At 39.5% G+C, this 15,347-nt stretch overlaps 1 protein-coding gene across 3 annotated transcripts in view; it reads right to left on the bottom strand.

The window, feature by feature from the left end:
• Positions 1-15,347, bottom strand: part of Dennd4a (DENN domain containing 4A) — a 114,125-nt gene that overhangs the window by 79,859 nt on the left and 18,919 nt on the right. Inside the window, exons 2-5 of one of the 3 annotated variants that reach the window (XM_052712143.1) lie at positions 4,347-4,420; positions 3,377-3,504; positions 2,625-2,789; positions 90-421 (exon numbers count right to left, since the gene is read on the bottom strand). In XM_052712143.1, the coding sequence (XP_052568103.1) occupies positions 90-400 (311 nt within the window). In that variant the 5' untranslated portion in view covers positions 401-421; positions 2,625-2,789; positions 3,377-3,504; positions 4,347-4,420. The remainder of the gene's footprint in view (positions 1-89; positions 422-2,624; positions 2,790-3,376; positions 3,505-4,346; positions 4,421-15,347) is intronic. The other 2 variants (XM_052712151.1, XM_052712134.1) reach the window with 2 other exon arrangements.

The following is a 15,347-nucleotide window of genomic DNA, read 5'->3' as shown; positions in this document are numbered from 1 at the left end:
CTATTAATGCTCATAACTAACAGTTAACTTCAAAATTTACAATGCATACAATTTGGATTAATAACAGTAATTCATTAAAAAATACTTACCCCAGATCTGTAAGTGGAGGTTTATCTCTCCCTCTCTTATAGCAAAGGTAAATCTGGGGTCCCACAAGACTTCCATTATTGAGATCTGCTGACAATCCAGTTGGAGTAACGTCAATACACGTGTAATCCCGTGGCACCTCCTCCCCAAGGGATTTGATGATAACAGAAACGTCTGTGATGGGTTCTTTCGGTTTAGCCACTTTGTGACAGGCATCATTGAAATGAATTTCCTCTTCAAGAGGCTTTGAGACATCAGTTAAGCCTGCTACAACAAAGTAGTCAGCAACACGAGGCCCCTTGTCTTCAATCATCTTCCATCACTAAGTTTACATCTAAGTAAAAAGAAAATATCTTATTCTATAATCGGCCACATCAAAGTACAAATCTATAAAGAATGCAAGTCCTGTTCACCCTAGTATTAGATATTTTACCAATGTAAGTGAAAAACATGCCTTTTTTGAAAATGAGACAATCTTTAGCAATTTTATTATAAAACTAATGCAATCATTCCCGATTCTGGTATCATGGAAACCTAGATCACTGAAGTAGATAACAACAACAAAAAAAAACCCAGCCCTTTAAATATATACATGAACCTTTAAAATATAATGGAAGTTCCCACATCATCAAAATACTGAGGAGACCGAAAGCCAGAATGCAATCAATTTATAAGCTAATGTTGGATCAGAGAATCTGCCATCTCCTCAATACTCCTCAATAATCAAGGAGTTGGGCTTTAAAAGGCATTACAAGGACAGGAACAAGGCTTCTGGTCAAAATCAGACAAGGAACTGGAATGGAAACAGTCATATAAAGCCAAAAGCCCCAAATGACTAGACTCTTGGTTAAAGAGTGGATTTTCAAACCTATCCATACCGGGCTTGGGTGTGGCTCAGTGGTAGAGCACGTGTGAGGCCCTGGGTTCAAGCCCAAGCACTGAAACCCCATCCCCTGACACACAAGGAAGCTGGCTTCAATGCGCCCCTGGCTTGTGCTGCACTCAGACTCTGGAGCTTGAACTTAAGCCATTTTGAAGGTTCCAGGAAGCTCCAACTGAGAAACGTACAATAAAAGTATTCTGAGACTAGTGATATCCCTGGGGGAGCAAATGTAAAGCAGCTCTTGAGGCTACACCCTAAACCCAGGTTTCCATAGACAAGGCCCACTTGAAGATGAGCTCCTATTCTAAACCACAAAAACATACAAGGAAAAATCTACCATGAATGAGTCTCAGCATATACAACAAACAAGTACTCAAATAAAAGAACACAACCCTCTTACAATAAACTAAAAAGACAAATAGATTCATAGATCTAGAAGCCTTTAAGAGTAAAACCTCCTTCAGTTGTCTACAATCACTTCACCCTTCTTTTCTTCTTTAGGCTAATATGCTGCTAGCATTGTCATTACTTGTAAAGGTTACAGGGTGAGAGTTCTATTTAAAACAACAATGCAGCATGAGTCTCATGTCAGTCTTGGTTTTAACAAAGGCAAACAAGAAAAAGACTTTCAGGACAAACAAATTAGGCATGCATATGCCATCAACCTCTTTCTCACAGTTACTATCTATATGACATATGGGGTACATAAATGACTGTAGCATATATTTCATATACATGGAAAGGTTAATATTAAAGTTAGTCATTCATTTAAACTCTAGGATTTCCAGAATGTACTTGAGCAATAAACCCTATTTTACCACCTAACAACTAGAAAAACTCTACAACATGCTCTAAAAATTGCTAGTTCAAAGTAAATAACCTTCCCTGAGGGAATTTGTGTCATGCATCAGAGTAAACCCTCCTATACTGGGCTGAGAGGATGGCTCAGTGGGTAAAGTGCCTGCTGTGTAAGCATGATGACCTGAATTCACATCCCAGCACCATGGAAAAGCTGGGGGTGCTTGAGGAGGGGGAGATAAAAACAGTAGATCCCTATGTTTTCCTCAAACTTACTGACCAACCAATCTATCCGGTGAGCCCCAGGCTTAGTGAGAAACCCTTTGCAAAACATGAGGCGGAGACTAATAGAGGAAGATACTGGATGTTGACCTCTAGCCTGCACGTAAATACACACTTGTGAATGTATACATGCTTACACACACACACACACACACACACACACACACACACACACACACACACCCCTTCTATACTAAGAGGTAAATTTCTCTCCCTGTTTGTTTTTTTATGGTTGATGGGGATTGATCCTAGGGCCCTCTATGTGCCAGGGAAGTGGTCTACCATGAGCCTTTAGCCTCAGAAAGTAAATTTCTTTACATTAATTTTTGGAAACTGGGGATCACAAAAAAAAAAAAAACATGCTCTTAATCCAAAGGTTCTCCAGATAATAACTGTAATACAAAGTCCTGAAATGTTATTAATTTGCAGTAACAATACTGCATCATTTATCAACAATTACTTGATAACTCTTCTTTGTTCAAAATGTTATAGATAACTTTAGGAACTTACTCATAAAACAGAATGTTTAGGATCTGGCTCAAGGGAAAAGGCATTTGGTGGCAAGCCTGATTACCTCAGTTCAATTCCTGGGATCCACGGGGTGGAAGGAGAGAACTGACTCCCACAAATTGTCCTCTGGTATCCATTTACATGTCACAGCATGTGTGTACTACATATGTACAGATGCACACAATAAAATATAAATAAGATGAAATGCTTACAGGCCTCTTTTATACACCTGGGAGAGGAGTACGGGGTGAGGGTGATCAAAATATACTTTAACAAATTCTTTAAAAATTAATAAAAATATTGCATTAAAATTTATTATGTCTGCTGAGCTAGTATTTTACTTATTTTAAAAATGATTTACAGCATATGATAGCACCTTCAGAGGTTTTTCTTCCCCCACCCCCACCCCGAGATAGGGCCTCACTATGTAGCTCTGGCTGTCCTAGAACTCACTCTGCAGACCAGTCTGGCTTCAAACTCACAGAGAGGCACCTGTCTCTGCTTCCCAAGTGCTGGAATTAAAGACACGCACCACTATGCCCAGCCCAGGTTTTCATACAAGATATATTTGTACCTCAGTAAATCCAAGAACAGGTTAAGTAGTCTAATATCCTACAGTGCTGGGGATGGAAGCCAACCTCTTGCAAATAAGAAGGCAAGCACTCTATCACTAAGATGGATACAATGCCCAGCCCCAGTATTTCACTTTAAGTGGAATCTATTGTCCTTGGAAATAGAAAACAAGAAGGATGTGCACTCTATTCCTAAGAAATAGGAGATAACTAAATTGAAAAGTCATTACAAGAAGGCTCTTACCCATTCAGCAACTAGTGGAGATTGGTTTGTTTTTCTCCCTTTCAATCTCTGGCCAATCCAGATGCTTTTCATTTCTTGCCTCACTCCATTAGGTCAAAGTAGTTAAGCATGTGCTACCAAGACTGCCTCTAAAGAAAACGCAAGAGTGAAAATTTGAGGGGATGTTGTATACATAATATCATTATATATCATTATATACATACATATCATTATATATTGTGTGTATATATTACCTATGCATATCAATATATAATATGCATAATATTATATATAATGATATATATGTAAAATTCTGAACACTTAAGTTTTGCAAAATTAGTAACTACCAGTGCCAGGTATAGTGACCAGACACTTCTGACCTCAGTTTATAGGAGACTGAGGATAGTGAGTTTGAGATCTGCTTAGGCTGTAAAAAGAAAGTATCAACTACTACTGAAATTTCCAGATATGATCTGATAATCACACACTCAGACTTATATATGAAAATGATCAGTACCACAATGGGCCAGCTGATTAAATATAAGAAATTTTCTGCTGGATTTGAACTCACAAACCTCCTGCTTCATCTTCCTGAGTTCAGGGATTTTAGACTGTGCATTATACTCCCCTCTAAGAGACATTTTTCTTTCTTTCTTTTTTTCTTTTTTTGGTTTTCAAGACAGGGTTTCTCTGTGTAGTTTTGCGCCTTTCCTGGAACTCAGTTTGTAGCCCAGGCTGGCCTCGAACTCACAGAGATCCGCCTGGCTCTGCCTCCCGAGTGCTGGGATTAAAGGCGTGCGCCACCACCGCCCAGCTAAGAGACATTTGAAAACATCTTTCAATAAATTTTTTTGTATCACCTGTTACTTACAATTATCATATAATGAGTATATCACAAATTCTTAAAGCTCTGGAAAATTAAATTTTCAGTGTTTAACAAAGAAAAAACCCAACAGGAACAAATCACAATAAAAAAACAAAAACTACTCACACATTACCGAAGTTTCTATTGAAAAACAGCAGTTCCCAACATGTGAATTCTTCAGGCCTCCGGATTGAGAAATACTGTATTGAAAAGAAGAGGAATTTAGGTTAAATTAATTCTAGTAAAATATCCCCCTAATATATCTGTGGATACTTAAAGACCTACTAACAATAATTTTTCAATAAATACCAGATTATTCAAAAAGCACACTTTAGTCAAGAATAGATACAGACTTGAAAAGAAATTGATCCAGGAGAGTAAGAGAAAGCAGAATAATAAACAGAATAAAAGTGTGGGGAAGCAAGGGAAAGGAAATAATTTTAAATGCCTGTTCCTAGGGCACCTGTGGATAGTGTCTCATTCATAAAGCAAAAATACCTATTCAAGACAATTTAAAAGTAGATGCAGAAAAGTTCCAATACTTTTTTCAAATAAGACCAATGTGTGGTGGTATTGTGTTCCCCAAAATATTGTGTACCCTAATAAATTTATCTGGGGTCAGAGAACAGACAGCCACTAGATACAAAGGCTAGAAAATGGTGGCACTCACACCTTTAATCCTAGCACTCCAGAGGTAGAAATCCCTCTGGATCTCTGTGAGTTCAAGGCCACATTGAAAATGGCCAGGCATGGTGACACACACCTTTAATCCCAGGGAGTGAGGGTAGAAAGGAAAGATATATAAGGCATGAGGACCAGGAACTAGAAGCATTTGGTTGGTTAAGCTTTTGGCTGGTTAAGCTTTTAGCTAGTTAAGTTTCAGTCTTTCGAGCAGCAGCAGTTCAGCTGAGACCCATTCGGATATGAGGACACAGAAGCTTCCAGTCTGAGAAAATAGGACCAGCTGAGAAGTTGGCCAGGTGAGGTTAGTTGTGGCTTGTTCTGTCTCTCTGACCTTCCAGCATTTCACCCCAATAACTGGCCTCAGGTTTGATTTTATTAATAAGAACTCTTTAAGATTCATGCTACACCAATGTTCAAAGATTTTTCTTTTACTATAAATATTTACAACTATCTTGATATAATAAGCATATCGGTCCTTCACAACAGATACAATAGGGATAGGATAGAAGAACCAAAGCTGGGCTAGGAATGTTGCTCAGTGGCAGACCACTGACCCAGTCTACACCAGGTTCAATTTCTAGCCCTATAGAAAAACAAGCAAACAAAAACCAAACCTCTGGCACAAAACAAGCCATGCTGTTTTACGAGACTTAGCATGTCGCTGTCATGCTTTCTTTAGATTGCGTGAGTGAGTGAAGAAGAGGCGGCCTCACTGATACAGTTTCAGGGTGCACTAACACTGACTACGGTGCCTGCTGAGGGTATTCCACAACGCTGGAAACACACAGGAAAGGAGTTTTGAGTCATCTGGGGGTCCAGCACATCCCCCCTGACCACAGTATCATGTGATGGTCCTTCTGTTCCCAGCCTCTTAAATCCGCTCGAATTCCAGAAGAGTAAAGACCAACAACCCTTTAAAAAGGAATGACTTTCCTCCTTCCTTGTCCTAGACCAGTGGGGTTGTGGTAGTGTGATTTCTCAGTGACTTCCTATACTGTTCCTTCCTCGAGGTGGGGGTAGACAGCCATCCCAGGATAAGTCTTTATCACTTAACCTGGAAAAACAAAAACAAACCCACGAGTCTCTCTGGGCCAAAGACTGCAGGAACACAAGCTGAAGTGCAAATCCTGTGTCCACCAAGAAGGAAAATCACCTTTACCTGATCTGGACCATCGTCGGGTGACAGGGGAACAGCAGCAGAAACAGGTAACAATAAGCTTTAAATGACTCTTAGCAGGCAGAGACAAGTGGAGCCCTTTGAGTTCAAGGCCAGCCTTGTCTGCAGAGTGAATTCCAGGCCAACCAAGGCTAGCTAGCTTTTTTCTCAAGGAAAAAAAAAACAAAAACAAAAACAAACAAACAAACAAAAAAACCCCATGACATAGTTGGTCCTAGATACCAGTCCACCAGCCTCTGTGGGAAGTGAGAGAGAATGAGATGAAGGACTTAAAATGTTTCAGTCACAATTTTGATACAATCTCTTAGAAGGAAGGGTAAAAAGAAAGAATGAAAATTAACATAAATGTATAATCTTGTTACTTTTTGATTTCTATTGTTTGATTTTTTTTTTAAAGACAGGTTTCTACTATATATAGCTCAAGACAGCCTTAAGTTTGCAATCCTCCTGCCTCAGCCTCCCAGTACCTGGCATTCCTGGTGCCATCATGCTTGCCATGGCTGTTACCTTTTGGACTGCTAAAAGTAATTGAGATGAAGAAATGTTTTTTTTTTTGGTTTTTTTTCTTTGGTTTTTCGAGACAGGGTTTCTCTGTGTAGCTTTGCGCCTTTCCTGGATCTCGCTCTGTAGACCAGGCTGGCCTCGAACTCACAGAGATCCGCCTGGCTCTGCCTCCCGAGTGCTGGGATTAAAGGCGTGTGTGCCACCACCGCCCGGCCTGAGATGAAGAAATGGTTTTAAGTAGGATAGTACTCTACTTCAGGCTCACTGAACAGCTTCAAGCACCAACTATGGAATGGCATATATATTTTTTGAAATATTTCTAAATCTTATTGCTCATGGGTAGCAAAGTTAACACAAATACTGACCTGGTGAAATATTTTTTTAAAAAAAAATCCAGTATATACAATTTCAAGTTAAAATACTACATATGTGAGATTTTGAAATACCTGATAGGACATCAGCTTGTTTAGATATCTATTAGATATTTAGGTGTGTCAAAACCAATTCAAAATACATTTTCGCCGGGCGGTGGTGGCGCACGCCTTTAATCCCAGCACTCGGGAGGCAGAGCCAGGCGGATCGCTGTGAGTTCGAGGCCAGCCTGGGCTACCAAGTGAGTTCCAGGAAAGGCGTAAAGCTACACAGAGAAACCCTGTCTCGAAAAACCAAAAAAAAAAAAAAAAAAAAAAAATACATTTTCTTTAAAAAATTAAACATTTATTCTGTGTGTGTGTGTGTGTGTGTGTGTGTGTGTGTATACACAAGCCACTGTGCACAAGTGGAGATGGAAGGACGTCTCATGGGAGTTGGTTCTCTGTTATACGGGTTCCAGGGATCACACTGGGTTTTCAGGCTTGACAGCAAGTGCTGTTACACTCTGAAGACATCTGACCAGACTCCCAAATTTACTTTCTGTCGTTATGAATCCTTTAATATAATAAGGATATTGGTTTGACCATGATTTTATGTTCCACTAAGCAATATTTGTATTACAATTTAAAAAAAAAACAGTTATCACCTGTGCAGTGGTGGCACACATCTTTAATCCCAGAACTAGGGAGGCAGAGGTAGACAGATTTCTGTGAGTTTGAGGCCAGCCTGGTCTACAGAGCGAGTTACAGGACAGCCAGGGCTACACAGAGAAACCCTGTCTCTAAAATAAATAAATAAATAAATAAATAAATAAATAAAACAAACAAAAAACCAAAACCCAGGTATCATTTCCTTAAGTGTTGAAATTTTAGATTAATTTATTGTCACATTCCCAGTATCACATAATTCCATTGATAAACTTCTCAAAACTTTATTCTGACTCCATCAATTATGTAAAAATCAAACACCTGAAATATTATTAGAATTAACTGATTTTCTATTTAATACAAAAATATTTGCAAAGTATTCTGCTAATGGAGGTAATATATTACAGTCACTTCTTTACTTTCCATACATGCACAGAAAAATAAGAAAGAGGCAACTAGTTAGCTTTATTTACTAGCACATCGATGGTTGTAAAGGAGGGACATGCTCCACAGTATAAATACATCAATGTGCTTCCTGTCACTATGTATGTTAAGCCACTATTTTTCAGCACAGACTTCTTTAAACTGCTATTCTTTTTCACTGAAATTTTTACTTAAATTTTTTGAGGTTTATTTTTATAATATGTGTATGAGTGTTTGGTTGCATGCATGTCTGTGCACATGTATGCAGTGAGTGAGGAGGCATTGAATCCCTTGGGACTGGGCCTATAGTCAGTTGTGGGCTACCATGTGGGTGCTGGGAATAGAATCTGAGTCTTCCACAAGAACAGCCAGTGCTCTTAACCAAGGAGTTATCCACTGTGCTGTCTCTCCAGCCCCTGAAATTTTTATTTTTGAGATAGCTGGATACACATTTGGTTGAAAGAAAAAGACCTGGAATTCCTTTTACTGAGTTTTTTCCCATTAGCACACCTTACACAACCATAACACAATGTCAGAATTGGGACACTGACACTGATAATAACAAACTTGTCTTATTACCTAGGTTTGACTAATACTCATTTGTATATGTGTATATCTAAGTCTATACAGACTTAATGCATATGTATCATGCACTTGTCACTAGTCAAGACACAATGCACTTCCAGCACAAGAAGCACACATGTCATGACACCCTCTCCTTACTACATACACTTTCCTTAGGCACCACCTCCATCCCTACTTTCTGTAGATTTCATATATATATATCAGAAATTATATACTGCCCATGAAAGTAAAAGATGTTTCCTAAAGCAACAGTTCCTTACAAAAGGTGTGCAGAAACAAACCGAAGAATAAGGAATAAACACAGAAAGTTCTGTGGGTCACACTCACTCAGGCTAGGGCCCATTCCTTTTGATCATGATTCTACACACATATATAAAGGCATGTATAGGCACATAAAAGATCACTGGAAGTGATCGTCTACCCACTCACAATGAAGACCAGCCTCGTCAGTTTTAAGGTAAATATTCCCACTACAGAGAAACTACAGACTGGAAACAAACAGGCAAAAAGGATGTAAAGGAACAGCTACAGTGGGAACCCAGGTGTGAAAGAGCTAAAGGAGTCATCTTTGTTCAAGGGCAAGTTTGCCCCTCAGCTGGTAATGGGGCCAGAGCAGAAGTAGCTAGTATTGTCTTGGGAATATGGATCTGTTCTTGACAGAACAGGATCGGACTGGAAATCCTGAGTCTTAAGGCACGGTCACTTGTCTCCAGATAAAACTACCAATAATCCAAAGACTGCTATGATTTCTGTTATCTTCTATTACAGCAGATAGAAACACATGGCAGGTGTGTGAACATTTACTAATGAGTGAGGTCAAAACAGTAGGAAACATAGGAAAGTGGAAACATCACAGAATCGTAAGATTTTAGAGTGAGGAGAGTCCATGGTGATTTTGTGTCAATTACTCCTTTTATAATTGAAGATATTTTATAATTACAGTATAGAAGCCTGCCTGTAACCAAATAAAACAATCTATGACTTTTACTTTGGAGTTCTACTACACTATACTTCATATTCAAGGATAGAAGAGAAGAGAGTCCTTGAGGAAACTACTGTATGTTAGTGAACCTAGGCTTTGCTAGTCAAAAAGTTAGCATATAAATGCTCAAGTTAAACTTGACAAAAGAAAAGAAAAGGAATGAATAACAAAAATAAGACCAGAGAGTAAATGGAAAAAAAGAAAGAGGTTGAATAAAGAAGAAAAGAAAGAAGAATTAAAAAAAAAAAGAGGGCCAGTGAGCTGGCTCAGCAAGCCCGCTACCAAACCTAATGACTTGAGTTCCACTGCCAGGACCCACGTGGTAGGAGGAGAGAACTGACTTCCACAAGTTGTCCTCTGACCTCCAATCTAGGCCATGGCATGCATGCACATAAATAAAATAAATAAAAACGTAATGAAGTTTTTAAAAAGGGATTAAGAAGAGAGAGGTGGCATAAAAGGGTAAAATAAAGGGCTGGAATATAGTTCTGCAGGTAGTGAGCACTTGCCAACACACAGAGCACTGGGTTAGATGGCCAGCACAATCCCCCCAAAACAGTTAATAAATCATTTTTTTAAAAGAGGAAGTAGAGAGGTGAAAAGTGACTACAGTGGTATGAAGAAAAGGCACTAGGGAACTTTTAATGCTACATATATTCTCTTATGATTACTGAAATTTACTACTGCCACCGTGAAATCTGGATTACTCGAAAATAACAAAACTCAGTTACCAATCTTACACTGAAAGTCCGTTTGCAAGCAGAACTGTCTGTGAAATCCAAGTGTCCTGGCCCACCAGCATGAAAAGGAAGTCCGATTTTAAATTTCCTTTCTTGCACAGTCTTCTTTTACTTAATTTCCCCCTTGCACACTACTCCTACATCTCTAACTTTTTACTTCCTCTTTGGACTAACTGGGAGCTAATGTGAACAGCCGTCTACAGCGGAATGATCTGTTTCTGTCAGATAATACAGTATCTAGACACTCCTCTCTTTTACAGCTGTAAACAAACCACACAGTAGCCCGGTTCTGCCTTAAAATATAAATTTAGAATTCCGTCATTTGATCAATGTTGAACATTCTAATTTCGTACCAATCTGTCACCATCCATTTAAAAAGGCTTTAAGACTTAAAAAAAAAACAACCTTTCCATTTTTCCACACACACTGTAACAAACATGAGACACGGAATGGACTCTGAGAATCAACCCTTGAAAACAACTTTTGAGAATTTCTAGCTACTAATGATTGATGTAATTTAAAATTTTTATATGGCATATTAGATGATTAAAAACTAAAAACAAACACTTCAGACAGAATCCCAACCACTAAGAGCCAGGCAGGCATCTTATACATGTCTGTGATAGAAGTGCATTGGGGAGCAGAGAGAGGCAGAAGGCCATCCTTGGCTAAATAGGGAGTCTGAGATCAGCTCGGGCTACAAGAATCCCTTTCTCCCACACACAAAAAAGAATAAAAGCAGCCGAGCAGTGGTGGCACATGCCTTTAATCCCAGCACTCAGGAGGCAGAGCCAGGAGGATCTCTGTGAGTTTGAGGTCAGCCTGGTCTACAGAGTGAGTTCCACGACAGCCAGGGCTGTTACACAGAGAAACCCTATCTTGAAAAACAAAAACAAAAACAAACAAACAAAAATCAAAAAACAAAAACAAAATCCTGAATTCATCTCTAGGACCCACATGGTTAGAGGAGAAAACTCCCATAAGCTTCCTCTGACCTCTATGGATACTCTGGCACATGCACAAATACACATGCACAAATAAATAATGTTAAAAAGAAATAAAAAGGGACTAGATAGATGGCATGGTTAAGAGCACTGGCTGCTATTTCAGAGGACCCAGGTGTGATTCCAATCGTGTTGCCATCCATGTTAAAAGTCTGTAACTCTGGTTCCAGGGATGCAATGCCTTCTCCTGGCCTCTGTGGACACTAGACATGCATGAAGTGCACAGATACACATACAGGCAAAATACCCACACACTGTTCAAAAAAACAGAAAACATACAAATACTAAAATTCTTGGAAGAACCATGAATCTTGCAAATAATTATAGACTCTGGGGTACTAAATTAAACTGAACAAATATGAATAAAAACAATTAAGCCCAGTGCTGGTGATGTTACAGGAAAATGAGCACACCTGACAAGTGTTAATAGCACTGTGAATTAGAATGACCTCTCTTACATTCTGAAATTACTTACAACTGATTTGCTGGATAAGGGTGGTGGTGTTGGTTTTATGGTTGGGTTTTGTTTTGTTTTTATTTTGGTTTGGTTTGGTTTGGTTTTCTGAGACATGCTTTCATTGTGTAGCCTTGGCTGTCCTGGAACTCACTCTGTAGACCCGGCTGGCCTTGATCTGCCTGCCTCTGCCTGCTCTGAATTAAAGGCATGCGCCACCATGGCCTGGCCTGGTTTTTTGTTTGAGACCAAGTCTCTCACTCTGTAGTCCAAGCTGGCCTTGAACTTGAGGCAATCCTCCTGCCTCAGCCTTCCTAGTGCTAGGGCCCATGTCCAGCTGTGATTTTACTTTTCAAACTAATTTTATTCTGTTACACATTGTTTTAATTTTATTTATTATTTTTATTTTTGATTATGTGTTAAACAAAACATTCTTGGGATGATTTCCTAGAGCCTGGCAGCAGGACAGCGGTTACTGGAGAAAGTGAGAGGAGGAGGCAGTGAGGGAACACTGGTCAATCGGTACTAAGTTACAGGCAGACAAAAGAGGAAATGCTTCCCTGTGCTATTGCAGCCAGTGACCACAAATATTGATGGCACACTCGTGTGTGTGTGCGTGTGCGTGTGTGTTAAATTAGGAAGGCTGGTTGTGATTGCACACACCTTCGATCCCAACACTCAGGAGGCAGAGGGAGGTACATTTCTGTGAGTTCCAGGCCAACCTGGTATTGATGGTGAGTTCCAAGCCAGCCAGAGCTATATAGTGAGACTTTGTCTCAAGAAAAGAAAGAAAGGGAGGGAGGAAGAAAGGCAGGCAGGCAGACAGAGAGAGAAATTTTAAAGAAGTTGTAGTAGGCAGTTTTTTCTAATTAAAAAAAATTGTCACAAAACTTTTTAATTTTGAAATCAAACTATTGATCTAAAGATTATTTATATCCTATTTCCTTTAAAAGAGTCACAGGAATTCCTTTATATTCAGAATTTAAAGATAAGGACCTTTAAAATCTTTTGGTTTGACCAATGAAAAAATTAAATTCCAGGAATGCTAATTTGACATGTGCACAGTAGCACAAACCACCAGGAGCAGAGCAGGGCCTGGAATTCCTTTTCCCAGATCTCTGACACTGCAGCCCCCTCAGATCAGCTTAGTGAGGACAGGTGATCCAAAACAAAGACAAACAAAACACTAAACTTTATTTCTTCACTTTGAGCGTGGATATGTGTGTGTTTATGTGGGAGAATGCTCCTGCCACCTCACTCATGTGGAGCTCTGAGAACAGCTAGTAGAAGTCAGTTCTATCCTTCCACCATGTGGGGCCTGCAAGTTTGGTAGCAGGCCCCTTTACCTGCTGAGGTAAAGCTCAGGTCAGCAAGCTTGGTAGCAGACACCTTTATCTGTTAAGCCACACTGTCAGTCCAAAGGTGATTCTTCCTAAGCATTCTGATGACCAGTCGAGGCCTAAATAAAGAATATCTATTAAACTAATAACAAGACTAACATGAGACAAATACCTACTAGTCTAATAAAGTATTTAGTCTCAAATTTGTATCACCAGCCATGACTCCGCACTAAGATCCACAATGTCCACTTGATGACTCTACCTACATGTCTATGTTTTGCAACCCTCCATCTTAAGTCTAAACCCACTTTCCTGTCAGCACAGACACTTGCACTCTTATAGTCACTAGGAAGTCCACATGTTAAACTTGGAATATTTATGATGCACTCTCTCCTTCCTTTCTCATTTTAGCAGTTTTACTTTCCAGCATTTTATATATATTGTTTTTGAGGCAGGGTCTTACTATGTAGCCCTGGTTGGCCTGGAACTTGCTATGTAGACCAAGATGAACCTGAACTCACAGATATCTGCCTGCCTCTGTCTCCTAAGTGCTGGGATTAACCCTGGCATGTACTCCTGTTCTCGGCTTCAGCAACTATGTATTTTATTTGATACATTTTTTTATTCTCTTTCTTTGTACAAGATTGTAAAAGTTCTCTGAGGTTTGGGAGTTTTCTGCTGTACACCACTGACAGCGGTGCCTGAAGAACAGCATTCAATATTTGTTGAGTGGATAAATAAACAAACCATGATAGCTGTAATTAAAGGGATAATTTTAAAACCTGGCAGATCATGAATATTATGTGGCAAGCAAAACTATGAAATAGAAATGTAGTGGAAATTTAGTGTTGAATAAGAACAGTTAAAAACCAGAAGGAAATCCAAAGCAAAATAGCATTGATATGAATTAAAAGCATATGCACATCCAAACCACATTATGGTTTCCAAAGATATTCTAGGATGATATCATGGCCATATTAGAATGGACACCTAAGAGGAGAAGGGAAGGTAATGAAGAGGCAGGGAACAAAGAAACTTAAAATTAAATCAGAACCCCCAAACAGGCCGGTGACAGGCGCATATCATCACAGGAGAACCATGATTAAAGCAATTCTTTACACTTGAGCACTCTCACCCCACTTCCATCCTAAGAGCTATTTAACCACTAGACTTAGCAAGCATCCAATCACAATGAACTTGAGCAGTCATTTCAGTAAGTGTTGTTGTGAGGGAATCCCACTGGGATGAGATGAAGACAATGGGAAGTAAGGAAGCACAGCCATCCTTGGAGGAGCTCCAATGGGAAAGAGGAAGGAAAATGGGGTGGAAACTAGTTCATGACACAGAGCCATCTCTCCAGCCCCTCAGGCTTGCTTTACAGTCGCCTTCTTTGTGGCCTTCCTCCCCACTTTCATCCTCTCCTGAGTGATTGCTATTGACATAACTCCCTTAATTCTGTTAACTTTTTAAATAAAATAAATCTAAAAGAAAAATTTTAAAGTAAGCCTGAGTAAGTGTGAAAGGATAGGATCCAAAGCAGAGGATCTGATCTTTGTTTTGTTTTTTTTTTTTCGTTTTTTTTTTTTTTCAAGACAGGGTTTCTCTGTGTAGCTTTGCGCCTTTCCTGGAACTCACTTGGTAGCCCAGGCTGGCCTCGAACTCACAGAGATCCGCCTGGCTCTGCCTCCCGAGTGCTGGGATTAAAGGCGTGCGCCACCACCGCCCGGCCAGGATCTGATCTTTGATTCCAGGTTCTATCTCATGATAAAAATGTGCTATCCACAATAAAATGTATAAAATAACAATTTTTATGTATATGCATGTTTTATAGCTACCTGATGTGGGCTGTTAACCTTTTAGAAGTCATAAACCACTCTAGAAGATCTAATTATGCTAACAATCTCTAAAATACACAGAAATGTGTACACAAAACAGAACACACAACCTGAGGGGCTCACTTAGCCCTGCTCACAGTTTAGTCCATGAACAGGCCTGGTTTTGTTTTACTGTTTTGATTTTTTTATGTGTATGAGTGTCTTGATGTACGTGTGTATGTGCACCACATGCAAGCTGGGTGCTACAGAAGTGTCAGAAGAGGATATCTGATTTCCTGATTTCCTCAAAAGGGAGTGAGGGATGCTTGTAAGCCACCTTGTAGGTGCTGGGGACCAAACAACAGTCCTCTGCAAGAGCAACAAGTGCTCTTAAGCCCTGA

Source organism: Peromyscus californicus, unplaced genomic scaffold (genome assembly GCF_007827085.1).
Source record: "Peromyscus californicus insignis strain IS unplaced genomic scaffold, ASM782708v3 Scaffold_11__1_contigs__length_118956290, whole genome shotgun sequence".
Classification (NCBI taxonomy): Eukaryota; Metazoa; Chordata; class Mammalia; order Rodentia; family Cricetidae; genus Peromyscus; species Peromyscus californicus.
The sequence above is the reverse complement of the archived record's forward strand: the minus strand, read 5'-3'. Positions and strand labels throughout refer to the sequence as shown.